General features: G+C 42.6%; 1 protein-coding gene across 1 annotated transcript in view; it reads left to right on the top strand.

The window, feature by feature from the left end:
• The window catches only part of ITGBL1 (integrin subunit beta like 1), a 293,013-nt gene that overhangs the window by 152,237 nt on the left and 115,181 nt on the right, over positions 1 to 25,595 (top strand). Inside the window, exon 6 of the mRNA XM_063460094.1 lies at positions 7,760 to 7,900. Coding sequence (XP_063316164.1) covers positions 7,760 to 7,900 — 141 coding nt within the window. The remainder of the gene's footprint in view (positions 1 to 7,759; positions 7,901 to 25,595) is intronic.

Raw genomic sequence — 25,595 nt, 5'->3', positions numbered from 1 at the left:
GGGGTTATATGGAGCTCCTAAGATAATTCATCAAACTTCATCTTTCTCCTAGTTCATACTGAAAAACACAAGTAAACTGTCTGGTTCATACAAAGAGCAGTGAGTGCGCATATAGATAAATAGGGAATTATTTTAATCCATTTAAATCATGGATGTCAAACTCGTGGCTCACATGCTGCCCACAGTGAATATCTTTGCGGCCCAGAAAATATATTAATTGCCAAGGGGACCTGGAGGTGGGCTGAGGCGGGCTGGAGGTGCATGTAGAGGTGTGCAACATCACGTCACGTTCCGACGGGACGTCTTCATGCTCCACCTTCAAGGGGTTTCAGCTCAGATACAGGGTGTGGACGGTGCCATTGGGAGTATAGACGCAGGATTCCAGATTCACATAAACAATGTGAGTGGAGTAGAGTTTGAGTCTGGAGGCCAATATTGTTTTTTGTTGTTTTTTTTAAAACATGGGCAGGGGTTTAGTAGAGGGGTATGGATGAGCTGGGGTTTAATAGAGTGGGGGGCTGGAGTTTAGAAGAGGGACTGAGGTTTAATAGAGAGGTGGTTTCAGGTTTTGCATCTGGTCAGACAAGAAACTTATGACGGGGTTAACTTTATGTTCTTTAGACATGATTTGACAATAAAACAAAAAGAATAGCAGAACTTAAGGGAAAAGGAAACAATACAGATGAAAGGAGATAATAGAAATTTAGGTAATATGCACTAAGCAGGTTATCAAGATACAGGTCATAAGACAAATAGAAGTAGAAGCTATAAACAAAATTATAGGCAATATTAAAGGAAAGACAACAGAAGTTTAGGCAATATTCCCTGAGCAGGTTATCAGGATACAGGCTGTGAGAGAAGTAGAACCTATAAACGAAATTATAGGTGAGTACAAAGGAGAACCTGTAAACGAAATTATAAGAGAGTACTATAATAATGATAAGTTTAACGTTTAGAGGATCAGTCTCTTTGGTTTTGAAGATTGTACATCAGGTTTCAGATAGAAGAAACAGGCTCCTTCAGGATGTTTTCAAATTTAAGGAATTGTTGGAATATCCAGGTTAGTTCAGTAATGTAGAAATAAAGTGATAAATCAAAATCCAGTAATTGAATAAAGCTGGTAGGAATAGAAGATCAGTATATCCAGATTGGTTAAATTGTTACCAGTAATTTGTAGGAACGAAGCAGTAATGAAACAAAGTCCAGTATTGACTAAAGCTGGTAGGAATAGACGATCAGGATTTCCAGGATGGTTAAGTAGTGTTCAGTAAGTGAGGCAGGTTGAAAAGGATGAATTAGGATGGTTCAGGTAGGATCAGGATTTCTGAGCAGGAGCCAGGAATCAATGTAAAGACCCCCCTTTGAAGTCGGGTGTGGTCTCTTATAGCATGTTTGGATGATCATGCTATTCAGGTGAGAGTGTTTTTTGTTAGACTAGTGGCTTGTGAGGCCACTAGTGTTAGAAAACAGGAATTGCTGCTGGAACTAATGGACTGAAAGGTAAAAGTTTTGAATTTAAGATTTTTGAATATGACAGGTGGATAGGGTTTAGTAGAGGGGGGTGCTGTGGTTTTGTAGAGGGGGGGGGGGCTGGATTTTAGTAGAGTGTGAGTGTGTCTGTTAGTGTGTGTGTCTGTTAGTGAGTGTGTGTGTGTGTCAAATGTGTGTGTAAAATGCCGCCCAAAGCCATGGTCTCACCGGGGTCTATGGACATGCTGGCCCTGGTGAAATACCTCTGTTATAGTAGTATTGTGGTATTATTGCCCCCATAGGCTATTTATTGAAATTTAAAAAAAAATGATTTATGGCGAGCCACCACATAATTAACCCTTGCACTACTTAAGGTTTTTAACTATTTGCTCTCATTTTGCCCAATAATTAGCTTCCTCAGATGATATCAGTACTCTTGCAGTGTCTCTATTTACTCATGTTGTATACAGGCGCCCTCTTTTCCTTATTTGGCGATTATACAGAGACGAATACACACACCCCCTTATAAGCTCTCATATATGTATATGATAATTTAATCACCATTCTGATTGCTGATTTCCATTTGCAATATCACACTGTTTTCCTGTTGTATCACTTTTTCTTACATGTTCAACAGAAGAGAAAATATACATGAGATAGCCGTTGTCCAAATTTCTTGCTTCCCTTGTTTTAAAGCACTTAACACGTTTAATTTTTTATTTAAAGAAAGTAGTTAGGAAGTTAAGATATTCTTCATGCAATGAAAATTCCAAAAAGGAAATATGTGTTTTTTGCATTAAACAGGCACCAGATGGGAAGCTGTAAAGTTTGAAATCTTTCATGTCCTATGTTCAGTCTAGCATGTGACAAACTTTTAGTGCTTTTTACTTAGAAGAATAATCTTTAATACATGAAGAAATTCAAGCAACATCTAAGAACTTCATCAAAACATTATTTTGAGTTCAGAGGAATGTGATTCAGACTGGAATATCTATTTGCATACAGATGCACAGTGAGACTTTTCTTTTTCTCTTCCCACAAAAAGCGCATACAGCATGTATGTACATGTAGTTCTAAACACATTTTCTAACATGGGTTAATAATATTATTTTTCTCTTGTTGCATTCTCAGCCAACAGGCTTCTTAAAGCTCCAAAGTAGTTTGTGAAGCACTTTTGCAATGACAAGTCCCAGTTAATTTTCCCACTGTAGGTTGGTGCTTGGGAAGAGAAGAGTAAATAGACATACTTACCTTGATTGAGACACTCTACTGCCCAAATAAAAAAGTATATCACTGTTTAGTAGATAAACCACCATGTTTTTTATTATGGATTTTGTAATCGAGATTGTATCTAAAAATAGCTTGCAAAAGCTGCTTATCTCACCCAAACCTTAATCCCACCCACCTCTTAATCCCACCCAAACTCTCTGTGGATGTCCAATCAGCTGTGATGCAGCTGAATGAAAAGTCTTTGCAGGTGCTCCCGTGCGGTTTCCTGCATTTTCAGGTTAGCTCCACTGAGCTAACCAAACCAGGAAGTAACATGACCTGTTGTCTGACTTGACAGTACCAATTTCTCTTAGAATTTGCACTTTTTGTAAAATGAAAACAAGAGGGCACACTTTTCCCACATAAAGCACTTAAGCAATCTGGGATCTGGTGTGTCCCTTTAAACATTCCCTACTGTAGTTTTTTATTTAGTTACCAGGAGCCACATAATCACTTTGCTCTGAGTCATCCAATCACAATTTGTCTTCAAGTTTTGTTTTGTTGCAATCATTTGCATACCTCTTGCCATCGAATCCTCCTTAATATATACTAAGGAAAAATAGTCATTTAACATTTCTGCCTTTTTCTGGTCTTCAGTTACTAACACGCCCATCTCTGTTTTCAGTGTTCTTACTGTCATGCCTCAGGTTGCCGTGCGGCACATGCAGGTTCCAGGGGGAGCTGTGCGGCAGCCTCCATTCTCCAATCCTAGGCTGCTCTGACCAGGGTCAACACCATGCACCTGGCCCAGCTTTGTATTGACTATACTGATTTTCTATATCCTTGACCCTGACTTGTTATATCGTATTTTGAGTACCCCGCCATCCTTGACCTTGGCTTTCTACTGACACTGTATTTGTGCCTATCTAGGGCACATGTTAAGCCCATCCACTGTAAGTTCTTGTATACATATGTCCCTTTGTGTATTTACTCCATTTTGGCTGTTGTTTCTCTGCATTTGGCTACTATGTCCTGTGTTAAGGTTTTTTTATTTGTTATTTTATTATGTATTTAAACAATGTTTTGGAGCTGGGTTTGCTCTCTTTGGCTATCAATTTCTCAATTTCTTGTTTAGGCACTCTAAGTCCATTTTTTTTTTTTTATTAATTATTGGCTTCCTTAAATCTTATATAGGATCCCTCTGATGTTTCCAATTTAAATGCCCTTTTTTATTTTTAATCTCATGGTTTACTTTCCCACCAAAACAATTTGTTTCTTTTAAATTTATTACCCAATGGTTTATACTGAGAAGTGTATCTTTTTAGTGTTTGTTTCAAGATATTCCATTTATCCTTTGTTGTTTTTCTTTCACTGAAACGTTTAATACAATCAATATGTTGTAAAACTGCCCATATCTTCTTGAAATTGGCCTTATTAAAATGATATGTTTTGTATTCCAATGTGCTTTTGCTTTTTTGAGTTTATTTCAAAAGACACCACACTTTCCCAAGTGCTCCCCTACTTGAATGTTGGTCAAAACATCAACATTGTTTGTTATAAACCTATCCAAACAAGCATCCTTTCTAGTTGGTGCTTGTACCAGTTGTGTCATTTAACATGTTCGAAAACCTGATTCCCTTTGCAGTCCTAGTCCAATCCTAATTTATGTCCGGGTAATTAAAATCTCCAATGTCTTGATAATTAAAATCTCGAATAATCTACAATAATTAACATTTACCCAGATGTACAGCTCTCTCAATTTGCTCCAACAGCTGTCCGTCCTCCTCAATATTAACATTAGGTGGTTTATAAAATATTCTAACCAATAACTGATTTCCCTTCTTTTGCCCCAAGCAGATATTTACCCATAAACCTTCCACATTTTCCTCTACACATTCCACTTGCTTAAGATTTGGCTTTGACTCATGGTTGACATACAAACATACCCCACCACCCTTCTTGTTTTTTCTATCCTTTCTAAATACAGTGAAACCATTTAAGTTTAACTGCCCAGTCATGTGTTTCATCCCACCATGTTTCTGTTATGCCTATTATGTCATATTGCTTAGTGTATGTTATTGCCTCTAGTTCCCTCATTTTGTTATTTAGGCTGATTGCATTAATAAGCATACATTTAATATCATCATGAGTCTCTTTTTGTATGTTATGTGAATTTCTATTACTATTATATACAGTGAGGGAAAAACGTATTTGATCCTCTGTTGATTTGGAACGTTTGTCCACTGACAAAGAAATGATCAGTCTATAATTTTAATGGTAGGTGTATTTCAACAGTAAGAGACAGACTAACCAAAAAAATACAGAAAAACGCATGTCAAAAAAGTTATAAATTGATTTCCATGTCAATGAGTGAAATAAGTATTTGATCCCCTATCAATCAGCAAAATTTCTGGCTCCCAGGTGTCTTTTATACAGGTAACGAGCTGAGATTAGCAGCACTCTCTTACCTGTATAAGACACCTGTCCACAGAAGCAATCAATCAATCAGATTCCAAACTCTCCACCATAGCCAAGACCAAAAAGCTGTCCAAGGATTTCAGGGACAAGATTGTAGACCTACACAAGGCTGGGATGGGCTACAAGCCCATCACCAAGCAGCTTGGTGAGAAGGTGACAACAGTTGGTGCGATTATTCGCAAATGGAAGAAGCACAAAATAACTGTCAGTCTCCCTCGGTCTGCTGCTCCATGCAAGATCTCACCTTGTGAAGTTTCAATGATCATGAGAACGGTGAGTAATCAGCCCAGAACTACACGGGAGGATCTTGTTAATGATCTCAAGGCAGCTGGGACAATAGTCACCAAGAAAACAATTGGTAACACACTACGCCGTGAAGGACTGAAATCCTACATTGCCTGCAAGGTCCCCCTGCTCAAGAAAGCACATGTACAGGTCTGTCTGAAGTTTGCCAATGAACATCAGAATGATTCAGAGGAGAACTGGGTGAAAGTGTTGTGGTCAGTGTCGTGGCATCAACTCAACTCGCCATGTTTGGAGGAGGAGGAGGAGGAATGCTGCCTCTGATCCCAAGAACACCATCCCTACTGTCAAACATGGAGGTGGAAACATTATGCTTTGGGGGTGTTTTTCTGCTAAGGGGACAGGACAACTGCACCGCATCACAGGGACAAAGGACAGGGGCCATGTACTGTCAAATCTTGGGTGAGAACCTCCTTCCCTCAGCCAGGGCATTGAAAATGGGTCGTGGATGGGTATTCCAGCATAACAATGACACAAAACACACAGCCACAGCAACAAAGAAGAAGCATATTAAGGTCCTGGAGTAGCCAGTCTCCAGACCTTAATTCCATAGAAAATCTGTGGAGGGAGCTGAAGGTGCCAAATGTCAGCCTCGAAACCGTAATGACTTGGAGAGGATATGCAAAGAGGAGTGGGACAAAATCCCTCCTGAGATGTGTGCAAGCCTGGTGGCCAACTGCAAGACCTATGTGATTGCCAACAGGGGTTTTGCCACCAAGTACTAAGTCATGCAAATCAATTTATAACTTTTTTGACATTACATTTTTCTAGATTTTTTTTGGGGGGGGGTTATTCTGTCTCTCACTGTTAAAATACACCTACCATTAAAATCATATACTGATCGTTTCTTTGTCAGTGGGCAAACGTTCAAAATCATCAGGGGATCAAATACTTTTTCCCCTCACTGAACCTTCTCTGTCTTGACCTTGCTTCGCCCCCCATCTCCACCACCCTTGTGCTGAGCTGAAGCCCATCTCCTTTCTGACCTATCTCGATTTTGTAGATTTCTGTGTCCCCCCCCCACCCATAAGTTTAACATTTCCTCCAACAATCTAGCCATCTTGCCCTCCAGTACAGCAGACCTTCTTTCATTTGGGTGCAATCCATCATTGCTATAAAAAGATTGTACCCAAGCACAAAAGCAGTGCAGTGCTCTAAAAAAACTAAACTCTCCTTCATACACTATGACTGTAGCCATGCATTAACCTCTCTAATCTCCTGCTGCCTGCAGCACATAGCACAGGTAATATTTCCAAAAATACTACACCAGAGGTCCTTTTCTTCATTTTACTTACCTAATTCCCTGAACTCATTTTTCAGGATCTTCCATTTTCCTCAGACTTTGTCAACTGTTACCAATATGGACAATTAGAGCTGAATCATCACCAGCCCCTCCCAATAATCCATCCGCTATGCCAACAACATGCTGGAACCAAGCACCCAGGAGACAGCAAACTGTTTGGTTGAGATGATCAGAGCAGTTGATTACCCAATCTACTCACTTAATAATAGAGTCCCCTACCACCAAAACCTGTCTAGTCTTTCTTTCATTCTCAACTCCATCTGTACTAGAGAGGTTGTTCTCTCGGCTCCCAACATCTTTACTCAAATGGGCAGGTTAGATTGCACAATGTCAGGATTAGCTAAACATTTCCTCTTTCCTCCCCCCTGCTACTACATGAGAATGTTAGCCAGCTATGTACCTGTTCTCCAACTCTCTAACCACTCCACTAGAGTCCCCTACTATACTCTGCTCAGTGAGCAGGAGACCCCTTTCAAGATTGTCAATCTGCCAGTATTGTATGAACTATACACTTTTGCTACAATCTAATATTAGTTTTATGATACAAGCTAATGAAATGCATATCCAATAATATAAAATATATGTATTCACTTTGATTAAAGTAGTTGTTTTTATGAGCAATCACATTTTCAATGTTTAAAATTAATTCACTTAAAAAAAAAAAACATATCACAGTAATGATGTACTTTTTGCTAAATCCCAATTTATTTTTTTCAGTTATCAAATTCTTGTCTTTTTTCTGTTGGTACAATCCTCAGCAACAGCAAAACATATAATCCTGCTTGGTTAATGGATTTTTGTTCTTGCAGGTGAAGTGTACCATATTCGCTGTCTCATATCGAGAGCTGCTTCTATTTAAGTAGTATAAAATATCAGTGAATATGACTCAGAGGTCAAGTATTGACCTCTATTATATATTGTGTTTGCTTTATTTTGCAGTAAATTAAGTAATATTCTATTTGTTTTTTTGTTGTTTTTTTTAATTATCTTCTGAAGGAACATGTGTGTGCGGAGAATGCACATGTCATGATGTAGACCCAACTGGTGACTGGGGAGATATTCATGGTGACACCTGTGAATGCGATGAAAGGAACTGCAAATCAGTGTATGATAGATATTCGGATGATTTCTGTTCAGGTAAGAAGAATCTATCTTAAAGAAAATATTTTAAGATAACAGAAATATTGCATTGCTTTTACATGTCCTTTGCATTAAGTTTAGCACTCGAGTAGATGTATAGGTAAATTGAAGATTTATTCAATACATGGGAGACAGGCTATAGATGAGATTCCATGGCTTGGTACTTACTCTATTAGGCGAAGAGAGCTTGTTCATTGTATACAAGCCACAAGTACAAGTTGGACAAATGGGATCAACCACCCAATTGTGAGTGCCAGGGGATGGAGCTACATTTTTCTAATTCAATCTTAATAATTCCAAAGATAATGAGATTTTGAGAATATGACTACAGGAAAATGATTATTGTACCATAACCACTACAGACAGCTAAAATGGTTTTGGTCCTAAAAAAAACTTGCAACATGTAAATGACAAAATCAAAATGACAAAATGAAAAGGTTATACTAAATTTTTTTTTTTGCAACAAACATTCTGTACATAGAGGGACTAAATATATAAAAAAAGAATTCAGACACAAGCAGAACCATTGACACAGGTATATAAAATCAAGTGCCTAGCTATGCAGTCTGCATTTACAAAACATTTGTGAAAAAATTGGTTCATTTTGAAAAGCTCAGTGAATTCAACCATGTTACTGTGATCGGATGCCACCTTTGTAATGTCAGTTCGTAAAACTCCATCCCTGCTATTCCACGGTCAACTGTAGATGGCATTATTGGAAAGTGGAAGCGTTGAGGAACAGCAGCAACTCAGCCACGTAAAATCACAAAATGGGGTCACCAATTGCAATGCTGTGCTGGCTTCATAGCTGAAGAGATCCAAACTTCCACTGGTATTAATATCAGCAAAAACATTGTGTAGCAGGAGCTTCATGGAATAGCCTCACATCACCAAGTGCAATACCAAGCGTTGGATCGAGTGGTGTAAAGCACGCCGCCACTAGACTGTCTGAAGGGTGAGTATGGGTTTCACAGATGCCAGGAAAATGTAACCTGCCTGACTGCATTGTGCCAACTGTAAAGTTGTTGGAAGAGGGATAATGATATAGGGCTGTGTGACCAAGTGCCACTGGAGATGTAGGTTTAGCAGCGCAGACCATTACCAAGAACAGAGGTGAAACAAGCGGTTACAGCAACCCCAGTTAGGCTGACCTCTGAAAGGGCTTGTCTTCCCAGGCAGGAATTGACCCCTCTGCCCGTGCTGTGTCTCCCAGGCAAATATTGACCCCTCTGCCTGTGCTCCATTTCCCAGGCTGGTATCAACCCCTCTCCCTGTCTTGCTTTTAATTACTTCAACTCTCAGGCATAGCTCTTTCTTCACCAAGACAAGGGGCTAGAGTTCGAAGACAAACAGATCCTAAACAAACCAGACAGGACACACAGTTCCTGATGAATCTAGCATATAATACTTTATTTTAAACAAGGACTACCCTTTGGTGAGTTGTCCTTAAACATTTGGTGAAAACCCTCACCCATCAACCCTTGATTAACAATCCAGCCCATGCCCTCCAACCCATCACCTCTCTCTTGCCGTCTGAGAGTCGCCTTTCGGCTGACAGAGGGCTGCTTAGGTGCAGTGCGCCTGACCGAGAGCAACCTTGAATACTCCTCGAAGGGGATTGCAGAGTCACTGGAATACAATAAAACTTCCACCAGAGTGCCCTTGGTCCCAGGACCATCAATCAGGGCGCTTCTTTACCGACGGTGGTGGTGAGGCATCAAATGACACCAAGGACTTAGGGGAGCTCCATGTACCTACGGAAAGCGCCATGTTTATAGGTGACCAGTGAACTCTACCTAGCACTCTGGAACTCTGCGCCGTATTGGAGGCTTATCGCGTCCCACTGAACTTTGGACTTCCTCCTATTTTAGACTAGCCACATCCGATCGGGGCACCTTTTGGACAGAATGGATGCTCCAGAGAGATCAGGGATAAATGACATGTGGGGGTGCTTGGCCATATTGTGGGTTTTTTTGTATTGCACTGTGTCCGGGAGATAATTAGTTTAATTAGTTTAACCGAAAGCTTACTCAATTATCTCCCAGACACAGAGGCGCCTGGGCTGGCTTGTGTTATTCTGAATGGAGACTCCATGCTGGGGGTCTGTGTATAAATTCCTGTGCTTTACCTCAATAAGCTCAGCTAATTTTCAGCCTTCACTAAGTTTTGGCTAGTACTTGGGTGAGACAGCGGAACATTCTACAGGAGAGCTTAACCACTCTGGAGCTTTTAAATTAAGGAAAGGGAAGACCTTGGCAGTAGTAATACACCTACAGAAAAATAAGTCCTGCGTTTAAACTCCCACTGCTCTTGGGCGGCAGCAACGACCATAGCACACATCAGCCCTAATGCATACAAAACAAGCAAAGAAAAACACAGCTACTCATAGGTACTCATAGGTATACCACCACTTACTCAGTTAAGGGAAATCTTACTGCTTCAGCATACTAAGACATTTTGGACAATGCTATGCTTCCTTTGTGGGAACAGTTCTATTCCTGCAGGACTGTGCCCCAGAACTTGACTGGCCCACACAGAGCTCTGACATCAACCCCATCAAACACTTTTGGGATGAACTAAATGAGTAAATATTCCCACAGAAACGCTCCAAAATATTGTTGAAAGCCTTCCCAGAAGAGTGGAACCTGTTATAGCTGCAAAGGGGCACCAAATACATAATAATGTCTATGTATTCAGAATTAAATGTTCTAAAAGTCCCTGGTGGCAGGGGCGGACTGACCGGTCGGGCACTTCAGACATGGTCCGAGGGCCCGGCCGGGAGGGGGGCCCGCCATCAGGGGGCCCGCCCGCCCCTTTAAATGCTGCAGCCGCCTGAGCGGTCTCTTAAGAGCCTCAGGCGGTTGCAGCCAGGGCTGGCCTTAGGCATTTAGACGCCCTGTGCGAAAAATCTTCACAGCGTCCCCCCCCCCATGTATGCTGTAATGTTTGTGTTGTCTGTGTATGTGATAGTAGGTGTGATGACTGTGTGTGATATGTATGCTATGTGTGATATTTGTAATGGGTGTATTAACAGTGTGTGATATGCGTGTATTGGTTGTATGTGACACACACACACACACACACACACAGAGTCAGATGGCCATACACACACACAGGAAGACATCCACACACACACACACAGGCAGACAGTCATACACACACACACAGACACACAAAGGCAGACAGTCAGTCATACACACAGACACAGACAGTAATACACACAGACACACACAGAGGCAGACAGTAATACACACAGACACACACAGTCATACACACAGACACACACAGAGGCAGACAGTCATACACACACACACACGCAGACAGTCATACACACAGGCAAACACGCAGACAGTCATACACACAGACAAACACGCAGACAGTCATACACACAGACAAACACGCAGACAGTCATACACACAGACACACACAGGCAGACAGCCATACACACAGAGGCAGACAGCCATACACACAGAGGCAGACAGCCATACACACAGAGGCAGTCATACACACAGAAGCAGTCATACACACAATCACACACACAGAGGCAGACAGTAATACACACAGACACACACACAGAGGCAAACAGTAATACACACACACACAGACACACAGTGGCAGACAGTCATACACACACACACACACAGACACACACATGCAGATAGTCATACACACAGACACACAGAGGCAGACAGTCATACACACAGAGGCAGACAGTCATACACACAGACACACACACAGAGGCAGACAGTAATACACACAGACACACAGTGGCAGACAGTCATATACACACACACACACAGGCAGACAGTCTCACACACACAGACACACACAGGCAGACAGTCAGTCATACACACAGACACAGACAGTAATACACACACACACAGGCAGACAGTCATACACACAGACACACAGAGGCAGACAGTCATACACACACACACACAGACAGTAATACACACAGGCAGAGAGTCACACTCACCTGACAATCCCACAGTTACCTGTGGAGTTCATTGTGGAGGCAGTGCAGCTCCTGGTGACTGTTTGGTGGGGAAGCAGGGACTCCTTCCTGCTTCCCCTGCAGCAGTTTTCCGGCGCTTTTAGCTCCGCCCCCGCCGCACGGTAAGCTCCGCCCCCGCTGCAAATTTTTTAAAAAAAAACATTTTTTAAAAAAAAATCCCGTCCGGCTGTGCGGCCGCACGGCGCCCCCTGCTACATGGCGCCCTGTGCGGCCGCACAGCTCGCACACCCCTAAGGCTGGCCCTGGTTGCAGCTTCTCACCTCCCCTCCCCTGTAGCGTGGCCGAGCTGCTCTCCGGTCCGCGGTGCCCGGCCGGAGTGATAGGAAGGTGCACACTGTGCACCTTCCTGTCAGTCCGGCCGTGTACAGGAAACAGAAACTCCTGTTCCGCGCGGAACAGGAGTTTCTGTTTCCTGTACCCGGCAGGACTGACAGGAAGGTGCACACTCAGTGTGCACCTTCCTATGACTCCGGCAGGGCACCGCGGACCGGAGAGCAGCTCGGCCACGCTACAGGGGATGGGGTAAAAAGAGATTGGGAGAGGGGTAAAAAGAGATTGGGAGGGGGTAAAAAAGAGATTGGGAGGGGAGGAGGTAAAAAGAGATTGGGAGGGGAGGGGGTAAAAAGAGAATGGGAGGGGAGGGGGTAAAAAGAGAGTTGGAGGGGAGGGGGTAAAAAGAGAGTTGGAGGGGAGGGGGTAAAAAGAGAGTGGGAGGGGGGTAAAAAGAGAGTGGGGTAAAAAGAGAGAGGGGGTAAGAAGAGGGGGTAAAAAGAGAGGGAGGGGGAGTAAGAATAGAGAGGGGGTAAGAAGAGAGAGGGAGGGGGTATGAAGAGAGAGGGAGGGGGTATGAAGAGAGAGGGGGGGTAAGAAGAGTGGGAGGGGGTAAGAAGAGGGAGGGGGGTAAAAAGAGAGGGAGGGGGAGTAAGAATAGAGAGAGGGGGGTAAGAAGAGAGGGGGGAGAGTAAGAAGGGGGTAAGAAGAGGGGGAGGGGGGTAAGAAGGGGGTAAGAAGAGGGGGGGAGTAAAAAGAGGAAGGGGGGAGTAAGAAGAGGGGGAGGGGGGAGTAAGAAGAGGGGGAGAGTAAGAAGGGGGGGTAAGAAGAGGGGGAGAGTAAGAAGGGGGGTAAGAAGAGGGGGAGGGGGGGTAAGAAGAAGGGGAGGGGGGAGTAAGAGGAGGGCAATTGCCCCCTCCCCTGTCCGCAGGCACCGTGCGGGCAGCCGGCAGGGGAGGGAGGAAGAGAGGACCCGGGAGCTCAGCCTGCAGCTCCTCTGGGTCCTTCTTGCGCGAGCACAGATTGTTGCTGCGGTTACCACGGCAACGTTACGGCTCTGGCGAGAGTAAACTCTAGCCCTGGAGCTACGGGCTAGAGTTCACTCTCAACACTGTGACCACCTGGTGGTCGCAGTGGTGAGAGTGAACTCTAGCCCCATAAACACACTGCCCCCACACACCATACACATTCACACACTGCCCCCCATACACACACACCATACACATTTACACACATTGCCTCACACATACACTGCCCACCCATACACACACATTGCCCCACATACTAACATTGCCACACACATACACAGCCCCCTCATACACACATTGCCCCACACACCCTACACATTCACATACACTACACCCACTCACACACACTGAACCTTTCACACACACTGCACCCCTTACACATTGCACAACTGCTCCTATACCCTACTACAGCCTCATATCCCAGCAGAACCCAGGTAAGTTGTCAAACTGTTCTTAAACGGTTTGACTACTTACTCTGGGAGGGGGTCCGGCCCTCCTGGCACCATAACGACTCCACAGAGCAGTAGTGGTTATTGTGCATAGATTATTTCTTTAAATAATCTAAAAGTGCCCCAGTAGCAAGCAAGCCAGCCAGCCCACAGGCCGGCCAGCCAGACAGCCCACAGGCTGGCCAGTAGCCAGCCAGCCAGCCCACAGGCCACCAGTTAGGCTTACAGCCAGCAAGCCCATAGCCTGCCAGCCAGCAAGCCGCAGCCAGCAAGCCAACAGCCTGCCAGCCGCAGCCAGCAAGCCCACAGCCTGCCGGCAGTAGCCAGCAAGCCCACAGCCTGCCAACCGCAGCCAGTAAGCCCACAGACTGCCAGCCAGCAACAATAATTAAGGTAAGAGGAGCCAACTTGGCCTAGGTATCAGCGAGCTATTTTGTGTTGCTATATTGTGAATAGGTACCAGAGTGTTGGAGAGACCCCCCTCCAGGCCCCATTAGACTCCATTGTAGTCTCTAATGGGACCTGGAGGAAATGCTTTCTAACACACTCTCTAAAGGACACTGAGATAGCCTCTGCTAGAATGCTCCCCCCCTCCATGGCCCATTAGCCCTCAATTGTAGTCTCTACTGGGGCCTGGAGGCGACTGTTTCCAGCAGGGACACTGAGATGGCATCTGTTAGAAAGACCCCCTTCCAAGCCTATTCCACTCCATTGTAGTCTCTAATAGGGCCTGGAGGGGATTCTTTCTAACACACTCTCTAAAGGACACTGAGATAGCCTCTGCTAGAAAGACCCCCCTCCATGGCCCATTAGCCCTCAATTGTAGTCTCTACTGGGGCCTTGAAGGGATTATTGCACTTTTGTTCCTTGTGTCTAAAGATTGTGTAGGGTGTGGCTGGAGGCGGTGCATGGAGGCGGGGCATGGGTGACGCTTGCTGTGGAGTATGGGTGGGGCCTGTAAGGGTTCTCAGTCCGCCCGATTTATTTTGCCCGGGGGCCCTGAGGGTTCTCAGTCCGCCCCTGCCTGTTGGTGTAATGGCCATGTGTCCAAATACTTTTGTCCATATAGTTCATATTAGTGTTAAGAACTAAATTTCTGTGTATTTCACCCTGAAGACCTGTCTACAAATATGAAAAGTTATTTTTGAAAAACATCAATAAATTTACAACATGAAAGCAAAAACTGTGGAATTAGTATAACCTTCTGGAAAATAATTAGTGTCAAAATATCTGGAATCCATAACAAATACAACTGCTACTAAAATCCCAACATATCCATATCCAAAGGGCAATTGCACCTATAAAATAAATATAAAATGTTTTAACAACTAACATGACAGCAGTGATATTTAACCTGAAAATAGCGATATCTCACCGTACATTGTTTAAGTTTGTTATAGTAAAATTGCATTATTTAATCTAGAAAAAAATCTAAAATTTAAACAAATTCTAAAATAATTGAGATAGATATAGAAGCATATAATATTGTGGAATTTACCACCAAATTGAACTCTATATGTATCACCTTATTTAAGCTTAATTTGTGTATGTTTGCATGAAACTGCTTTTTAAACATTGTTTGGCTTAGAAAAAATGAACTCCAATCATATTAAACTGCTGCAAGCAAGGACTGTTTGTTGTGTACGGATGACAAAGCCAGGTTCAGAAAATCTATGTTAAAACAGAAAAATGTTTTGCAATATTTAGCATGTTAAACAGTGGGTAGAATAGAAGTGGTATAGGGCAGATCACAAGTTCAATTCACTGCAAAGTAGACTCACAGGGTTATTCACTAAATGGAGAATTCAAAGTGAATTACAAATTTAAGGTAAAAATCGCCAAACTGGATAAATTCTCTAAGTCAGCTATGCTTCTAGTTCTGCTATGTTGGCCAATAATTTGAAATTTACTTTGAATTCTCTGTTAAGTAAATAACCCTATGTATATTTAGACAAATGGAGGTCATTTAGTTGCTCCAATGGCCATTGGAGGGATGCCCGCCTGCCAACGTCAAGGCAGACCCCCCTTAAGCGGGTCCTAACACTGACCCTTCAGCCTGCTTCCTTGAGCTTCTGGCAAAGATATCTCTAATGAGACAGAAAGGGGTATTTTTTATATACACCCCTTTACTTATTAACCCTTAATAGGGAACACATGGGATGGGTAGCAGCATTGTAACCAGGCTGTGTGATACAAAGTAAATACAAATACAAAAAGAGAAGTCCTGCGCTAAAGCAGCAAGGACTACAACACACATCAGCCCCAATATATAGTAAAAACCAAAGAAAAGAAAATGTTACTTGCGCTTTTTCCTTAATCCCTATGTATATTTAGACAAATGGAGGTCATTTAGTTGCTCCAATGGCCATTGGAGGGATGCCCGCCTGCCAACGTCAAGGCAGACCCCCCCCTAAGCGGGTCCTAACACTGACCCTTCAGCCTGCTTCCTTGAGCTTCTGGCAAAGATATCTCTAATGAGACAGAAAGGGGTATTTTTTATATACACCCCTTTACTTATTAACCCTTAATAGGGAACACATGGGATGGGTAGCAGCATTGTAACCAGGCTGTGTGATACAAAGTAAATACAAATACAAAAAGAGAAGTCCTGCGCTAAAGCAGCAAGGACTACAACACACATCAGCCCCAATATATAGTAAAAACCAAAGAAAAGAAAATGTTACTTGCGCTTTTTCCTTAATCCCTATGTATATTTAGACAAATGGAGGTCATTTAGTTGCTCCAATGGCCATTGGAGGGATGCCCGCCTGCCAACGTCAAGGCAGACCCCCCCCCCTAAGCGGGTCCTAACACTGACCCTTCAGCCTGCTTCCTTGAGCTTCTGGCAAAGATATCTCTAATGAGACAGAAAGGGGTATTTTTTATATACACCCCTTTACTTATTAACCCTTAATAGGGAACACATGGGATGGGTAGCAGCATTGTAACCAGGCTGTGTGATACAAAGTAAATACAAATACAAAAAGAGAAGTCCTGCGCTAAAGCAGCAAGGACTACAACACACATCAGCCCCAATATATAGTAAAAACCAAAGAAAAGAAAATGTTACTTGCGCTTTTTCCTTAATCCCTATGTATATTTAGACAAATGGAGGTCATTTAGTTGCTCCAATGGCCATTGGAGGGATGCCCGCCTGCCAACGTCAAGGCAGACCCCCCCTAAGCGGGTCCTAACACTGACCCTTCAGCCTGCTTCCTTGAGCTTCTGGCTGATGTGTGTTGTAGTCCTTGCTGCTTTAGCGCAGGACTTCCTTTTTTGTATTTGTATTTACTTTGTATCACACAGCCTGGTTACAATGCTGCTACCCATCCCATGTGTTCCCTATTAAGGGTTAATAAGTAAAGGGGTGTATATAAAAAATACCCCTTTCTGTCTCATTAGAGATATCTTTGCCAGAAGCTCAAGGAAGCAGGCTGAAGGGTCAGTGTTAGGACCTGCTTAGGGGGGGTCTGCCTTGACGTTGGCAGGCGGGCATCCCTCCAATGGCCATTGGAGCAACTAAATGACCTCCATTTGTCTAAATATACATAGGGATTAAGGAAAAAGCGCAAGTAACATTTTCTTTTCTTTGGTTTTTACTATATATTGGGGCTGATGTGTGTTGTAGTCCTTGCTGCTTTAGCGCAGGACTTCTCTTTTTGTATAAGTAAATAACCCTGCCAACTTTTGAACTTCCAATACCGATAGTATGACAACCATTCATTTTAATTTTCATAGACCCTTGGGTAATCCCAGGAAAAGAGGCAAAAGCTAAATGTACCTTTCCTTATGTGCATATAGAAGCATATAGTTAAATAAAAGTGAGCAACAATTCAATTTAAAACAAAGAAGGTGATGTTGTATGGTACATAAAGACAATCTGTTCCCAGTTTCATAACGAGGTACATTCTATAGGCCTTGATTTATTTTATTTTAAGGTTAATTAGGATTTAATGACCCAATGGTAACATGGTTACTAGAATGGAAATTTCGATGTCTGATTAACATAGTTGTAGTACTGGAGGGACTGCATGGATTGAAATGGACACCCATCAATAAAATGACATTAGGCTGCCCTAAAACATAATCAAAGCCATATAATGAAGACTTGTCTAATGTCCGACATTGTAAAATTGCCAGCCATAATTATCCCATAAAGCAGAATTTTAATTTGCCATTTTATTTTACTAGACCTTTATTCCATAGTGTTAATCTAATGTTCTAGCTATTCTGTTCCAGGGGCTGTGCTTTTGACAGTATGTTCTTGGCTCAACCTTACATCTCAATGTTTGCATGCATTCACATATGTAAACATAGAGCTCTATCAATTGCCCCATGGGCCATAGCCTCAGATCATTTGGCAACTTAGAAACACTGCTGTGAATTTTTACTTTACATGGACACAAGTCATCAGAAGATTGGAATGTAGACATTTGTTAGCATGGCCATTTATTTGTTTTTTTTTTCCAGTTAGTCTAATCTAATTCTTTGTATATACTGTATGTACATGTACTGGGGCTATAGCAAACCAAATAAAAATAACACGTTTTCAATATTATTAATTTACTTTGAACAACTTTTGTTGATTAATGATTAAAATGTGCAATATTTGGTCTGGTTAAAAAAAAATAATTCAAAAAAGTTGCACAGCTATTTTTTTGAGTGTGTTTCACTGGAAGAATGTTTTTCCCTTTTATGTAAATTTTTATTGGCTGGCGCAAGGCTGAATTATGGAACATGCTACACACTAATGGAAATGAATGTCAGGACTTTGATAACAGGGCAGTAATTACTTTGTGTTAGGCTGCTGACGTCACTGAACTGCAAGACCAAGACTTGACTTGTCACATCATATCAGGAAAGGCATGTAAAGCAATTACACAAGAACATTATCAAGGAAAAATCATTTATTACACTTAAATGGATATCAAAATCTATTTTAAACAGTGTTTAAGGGGCAGCTAACAATAGCAGTGTTGTACTAAAAATATTCATACATATATATGAGAAAAGTCCTAATGTTGGACTGAGCCATTGACCCCAAAGTGGAACTTGTACACTACTTGCAAGAATAAAACAGCAATTTAGCTTCTTACAATTCCAATGAAGTGCTCTCTTTTCTGTTGTATGTGGGTATGTATATATAAATGTATACCTTGCAGAAGGCCAACAAAAATAACACAATTTTAATTTGAATTGAATACGATGATTTAAACGTTTGTTGTTTTTTTCATGAAAAATCACTGTTTACACCTCTTTGCCAGTCATCCACTTCCTTTAGGACCTATTTGGGAAACTTTCCTACTATATGATAAATGTTTCAGAAAGCCAGACTGTGCCCTTGGGAATACAAGCTGGGGATCTGAGGAGACTGAAAGCTGCTCATGCTTGTGATTGGAAAGGTCACTTTATTAAATGTAGTTAATGTAACACTTTAGCATTAGGAATACAAGATTTATTCCTAACTCAAAAGTGTTCCTCTGCCCCATGCTCCCCCCCTCCCACCAGCTGCAAATGCGTTAAAAAAATCCTTTGTCACTCACCTTACTCCAGCGCTAATGGTCCTCAGCACTGGGTTGAGCTCAGAGGACAAGAGCACTATCAATATGCCTTCCCCATACGAAAGCATTGACTCAATGCTTTCCTGTGGGTATTTTAAAACCACTAGACGTCCTCATGCAGAGCGTGAGGATGTCCAGAATCATTTTACAGAGTCAAACTCCATAAAAGGCCAGCAAGCTCCTCTAGTGACTGTCTGGTAAACAGCCACTAGAGGCAGTCTTAGCATTGCAACGTAAACTTTGCAGTATATCTAAAACTGCAATGTTTACATTGCAGGGCTTAGGGGGACAGAGACATGGCACCAAGACTACTTCAATAATATGAAGTGATCTAATTGCCTTTAATGTCCCTCCATCCATAACAACTATTCATAAACTCAACTAAGGTTTTCACTTTCACTGACTCTCAAAAAGGTTTTCTTTGTTAATCTTCCAATGTATCTTAATGGAGTAATGGTTAAGCCCATTACTCACCTAGTCCAATTTAGGCAACTGGTCTAGGACATTTATCATATGCCTGTAGCCCTTCTGTTTGTTAGGGATGTTTGCTCTCACTAAGACAACATTGTTATCTTTCTGCTACTCTGTCTCACGTACACCCAGGCAGAGATCCCGCAAGCTTCTCTATATTCAGAGGTTAGAGGGAGACATTGGGCGCCAGTACCCGATGCAGAGCTGATTGAAAGCTTTAAATTCCTCCGTAAACTAGCAAACTGATTAAACCAACAGTGCAGTTGGTTCATCTAATAGGGGTCCTGCTCTCATGTCTATTTTGTTTTGCTTTGCTTTCTTTTGATTTGGACTAAGATATTTTAGTATTAGGTGTTAGGTCAGTGCTTAGCTGAAGGTCACATTGGTTTTATTGTTATGTTTCCCGGGCAGATTATGATTGCTACTTACTTACCGTACTCCATATTACTAGAGGGATTGTTGCAATACCTTGCCCCTCATTGATGTTAGAGCTTCCTTACATCACCAAATCTTGATCAGATCCTACTAGAATTCCGGGGCTGTAATTGTGGAGTACAATGCACTGGGTACATTAAGAGGCGTTTATGTTTCTGTATGATATAAGACGACCCTGCGTGTCCGCACTGTGTAACCGCATATATTGCAATCTGACCCTTTACTTGTTCTGCATCATCTGCTTTATTTGTTTTAGATCTTGTTCTCAATAATTCAAAAAGTGTCCCTTTTTTCAGTTGTTGATTGTCGTTTTTTTAAATCACTATTTATTAAACAGATGTGTAAAATTTTCAATATCTATTGTGATTTCTTACATTCTCACCACTCATTTTAGTGATTTTAGAGACTGGGGATAGTATATTTGACTTTGATGTTTGTGGAGACACATCATGACTCCAGGATGCAGGGGGTCCTCTGTGATGTATCTTGGTGCAAGGAAACCATATCCATGCAGCAATTTAGCTCCAGCCTCTGACAGATTCTGCCACTGGAAGTAATTCTAAGTATCTGCATCATAAGCATTATTAAAGTCTAATTGGAACTGGCAAAGAGCAATCTATCCAGAGAAGGCAATCCAATGAGATGTAGAACTAGGTAAAACAGACATAATGAGAAAATCCAAATGAGATTTTGTAGATAAAGGAATGAAATGGGCTGGAAATGAGAGGGCGGATGACGTTCAGGGTTCTGATCGGTAATAAAATAAGTAGTGACAGGAGATGAATAGGCTTTTGGTTATACATTAAATAAAGCTGAGTGTATATAAATGGGGTTGCAGTTGGGTAGATGTCAAGACTAGAAATAGAAAGAGGGTTTTTCCATGAAATTAATGCAAGTTATTTGGAGTGGCAGCTGGTGAGGTTATTAGTTGGTGGACTGTTGGGCTTCACTCCTGGAATTATATCCCACCCCTCCCTGTAAATGTTGCTTCTATCCTGTTACATTTTGTCCACTTTAAGGGACACTACAGTCACCTAAACCACTTTAGCTTATTGAAGCAGTTTTTGTGTACAGGCCATGCCCCTGCTGTCACACTGCTCAATTCTCTGCCATTTAGGAGTTTAATCACTTTGTTTATGCATCCATAGTTACACCCCCTGCACGTGACTTACACAACCTTCCTAAACACTTCCTGTTAAGATAGATCTATGGTTTAAACGTTTCTTTATTGCACAATCTGTTTAATATAGAATTTCTTATTTTCTACTCTGTTAATAGCCTTCTATAGTTTGTTAGACCCTGCAGGAGCCTCATGTGTATGAGCAGGAGATAAAAACGTCTTAAGCAACTGCTTAAAAGTTGTTTTGGTGACATTAGTATCTTAAGCAGAAAATAAAGAGAGCTATAATATGAAAACCATGTTACTGCTTCTAAGAGAGCATTATATACACTGACTAGAGTTAGGTGCATGGAAAAACCGGAAAGGCTGCTTTCCCAGTGGCTCACAGCTCCCAAATTGAGACAGTCCTGCCTAAATCGGGATTAAACAATGCAGCAGGAGTGGATACAAAATGCCAAGAGGAAGTGGTGATCTGTTAACCCTACCCCCTGGTTTTGACAGCCAGTGACAGCCCAACAGGCCACATATTTCCTGCCTGATAAGAGGATATTGGGAACAACAGATTCCTCCACCCTCTGCATGGAGACACTGAACTTTCCTCATACAGATGCATTGATTCAATGCATCTCTATGAGGAGATGCTGATTAGCCAGGGCTGTGTTTGGCTTGTGCTGGCTCTGCCACTGATCTGCCTCCTTGACAAGCTCAGCCAATACAACGCTTTCCTATGGAAAAGGCTTATGATTGGCTGATATCACCATTTCTGATGATGACAGCCAAGCAGGTAGATCAGGGGCAGAGCCAGCAGAAGCAAACTGGAATAAATGTAAGACTTTGCTATATTTAGGGGAATGAGGCGGACTGGGGGGCTAGATGGTGGTTTTAACACTATAGGGTCAGAAATTCCTTTTTTGTGTTCCTGACCCTATAGTGTTACTTTAACAAGATAAAGAGACAAGTGCTACCATGTAATTTCTGCTGTTTTAAATGTGTCTCCTTGCACTGATTGATGTACAAGGTTAGTGCACAGCTTGGCTCTGATATCCTAATGGCCCTTATATTATTACAAGGTTACAGATCCTTACCACTCACTCACTACTTAATTGATAACATCCTGATCTTCTGATTTTGTTTTTCTTAAAGCTGGTATGATCATGTCATTTTATGTTCATTCCCTAAGACTCGTTGTTAATTGTTTGTTTAGCTAGTGTCACTACTCTCACTGATAATCTAGTAAATTTATGTTCATGGTTTATGACTTTCACCTATCTGATCCTTCCTATCTTTTTATCCCAAATGTTCTCTCCTTTTAGTTTTTCATCTCTAATTAATTACCTCAATAGCCCCATGTCTCCCCACCCATAATAGTGTGTTTTTTTTGTTTTGTTTTTCTAACCTCAGACCTTATATTTCAGACTGGGCCCCTTAAAACAGCATTAACACCCAGCACTCCCAAGCAACCAAGTCCTGCAGAATCTTCTGAGCAGAGGTATCATCTCTGGAAGATTGCCCACCCTACCCTCCCCACACCATCCCACCCCATGGTCAACAACTTACTTATAGATAGTGCACATCAGCTGGTTTCCTTAAAACACCAATCAAGTCACCAAACCTCTCCTCACCTGAATTCAATTAACACACTGCATCCCTACATTGGCTTAAACACTCATTAATATTTGTGTGTGTTTGTATATATGATCTACATATCTATATAATACACATTTTCTCTAATGTTCTCCCTTTTATTTTTCACTTTAACACTAACTTCTCTGATCACTAAAATATCCCTATCATTTCACTCACCTGTCCCTGGCAACACAATCATCATTACTTCCACCTTACTCCCCCCCCCCCTCTCTATTCATCCCATGCACTCTACACATACCTTTCCAGCCTATCTCCACCAACTCCTCCCAAATCCTCTACATACATACCCTCCTACAAAACTTTCAAATCCTACTCCCACCTTCACTTCCTTTCTATCCTTCTGCTCCTAGCAGCTGGTGATGTCTCTCCAAACCCCGGTCCCCTCTCAACAAACACAGCACATACTAACCCAAGGACCCACACTAAACTCATACCCATCTCATGTTCCTCTAGATCCTCCTTCAATACTGCCCTCTGGAACGCACGCTCTGTTTGCAATATAACTAAATCCACTGCTGTCCATGACTTCTTTATCTCTCGTTCAATAGATTTACTAGCCTTAACAGAAACCTGGCTCTCCCCCTCTGACACTGCCACCCCTGCATCTTTGTCCTTCGGTGGTCTCCAACTTACCCACAACCCAAGAAACTCTGAATGTAAAGGTGGTGGTGTTGGGTTTCTCCTCTCCCCTCACTGCTCTTTTAAACCTCTTCCCACCCCCCCTTCCCTCTCTTTCCCATCATTTGAAATACACTCAATTCGCCTTTTCAAACCCTTCTCTGCTAACATTGCTGTTATTTACCGTCCCCCTGGTTCCCCTCTTCTCTTCCTTGACCACTTTGCTGCCTGGCTACCCTATTTCCTCTCTTCTAACATTCCATCCCTAATTCTCGGGGACTTCAATATTCCTATAAAACCACCTTTGACCTCTGCAGCCACTAAACTACTTTCAATTACTTCCTCCCTCGGGCTATCGCAGTGGGCAGATTCTCCCACCCATGTAGCTGGCAATACCCTTGACCTAATCTTCACTTATGCATGTACAGTAACTAATATCTGCAACACTCCATATCCACTCTCTGATCACCACCTCTTATCATTTGCTCTTGCGTACTCCCTCACCCAACAACCTCAGCCTAACCCCCCTCAACTCAGGAGGGACCTTAATTCTCTTGATCTCCAACAGTTGTCAGCTGACATTGATTCACAACTGCTGTCCATCCCTTCCCTCTCCTGTCCTTCACTGGCCATCTCCATATATAACTCTACTCTTACATCTGCCTTGAACACTGCAGCGCCACTCCAAACCAGTACCTCGAGGAGGACCCGCCCCCAACCATGGCATACTAAATCAACGCGCTACCTGCAAAGATGCTCCCGTTGTGCTGAACGCTCCTGGAGGAAGTCTCGTACCCAATCAGACTTTCTCCATTATAGATTCATATTGTGTTCATACAGTGCAGCCCTTGCCCTCGCCAAACAGTCCTATTTTTCCTCTCTCATTAGTTCATGTTCCCGCAACCCCAGGCGTCTCTTTGACACCTTTAATTCTCTTCTTCGCCCTGCTGTGGCCACCCCCAAAACTAACCTTACTTCTGATAACTTTGCATGTTACTTCACTGACAAGATTGAACAGCTAAGGAAAGAATTCTCCCCTCCTTGCCTTTCTGTTTCTCAATCACACATAAATCATGCCTTTCCTACCCTTCAGACATTCTCCCCAGCTACGGACCAAGAGGTGGCTGCTCTTCTTTGCTCCTCTCGCCCCACCACTTGCCTGCTCGATCCTGTCCCATCTCACCTTATCAGATCTCTCTCCACTTGTCTCGTGCCTTCTCTAACACACATCTTCAACTGCTCGCTCTCTTCTGGCATCGTCCCTGCTGACCTTAAACATGCCACTGTAGTACCTATACTAAAAAAAACATCCCTCGACCCATCCACCCTTTCTAACTACCGTCCCATATCCCTGCTCCCTTTTTCCTCAAAGCTTCTGGAAAGACTTGTCTTTACCCGTTTGTCTCATTTCCTCAATTCCAACTCTCTCCTTGACCCCCTTCAATCTGGCTTCCGCCCTCTCCACTCTACAGAGACTGCCCTTATCAAAGTCACTAACGACCTAATCGCAGCTAAATCCAAAGGCCACTACTCCATACTAATTCTTCTTGACCTCTCAGCGGCCTTTGACACCGTTGATCATGCTCTCCTTCTTCAAACTCTTCAATCGCTTGGTCTCTGTGGCTCTGTCCTCTCATGGCTTTCCTCTTATCTCTCCCAACGCTCATTCAGTGTCTCCTTTTCTAATGATACCTCCTCCCCTCGCCCTGTCTCGGTTGGAGTCCCCCAAGGCTCCGTCCTTGGTCCCCTTCTATTTTCTCTTTATACTGCCTCTCTTGGCAAACTTATTACCTCTTTTGGATTCCACTACCACCTGTACGCTGATGACACCCAGCTATATCTCTCCTCCCCAGACCTCTCCCCTGCTGTCCTGCAACGTGTCACTGCTTGCCTTTCTTCCATCTCTGACTGGATGTCCTCCCGCTTTCTGAAACTCAATCTCTCAAAAACTGAGCTCCTTGTCTTTCCTCCTCCTAATACTGATCCTCCTCTTTCGCTCTCCCTTCAAGTTTGTGGTACCAACATCAGTCCATCCTTGCAAGCGTGATGTCTTGGCGTCATACTTGACTCTGGTCTCA

The sequence above is a fragment of the Pelobates fuscus genome, chromosome 1 (genome assembly GCF_036172605.1).
Source record: "Pelobates fuscus isolate aPelFus1 chromosome 1, aPelFus1.pri, whole genome shotgun sequence".
In the NCBI taxonomy this organism is placed as follows: Eukaryota; Metazoa; Chordata; class Amphibia; order Anura; family Pelobatidae; genus Pelobates; species Pelobates fuscus.
The sequence above is the reverse complement of the archived record's forward strand: the minus strand, read 5'-3'. Positions and strand labels throughout refer to the sequence as shown.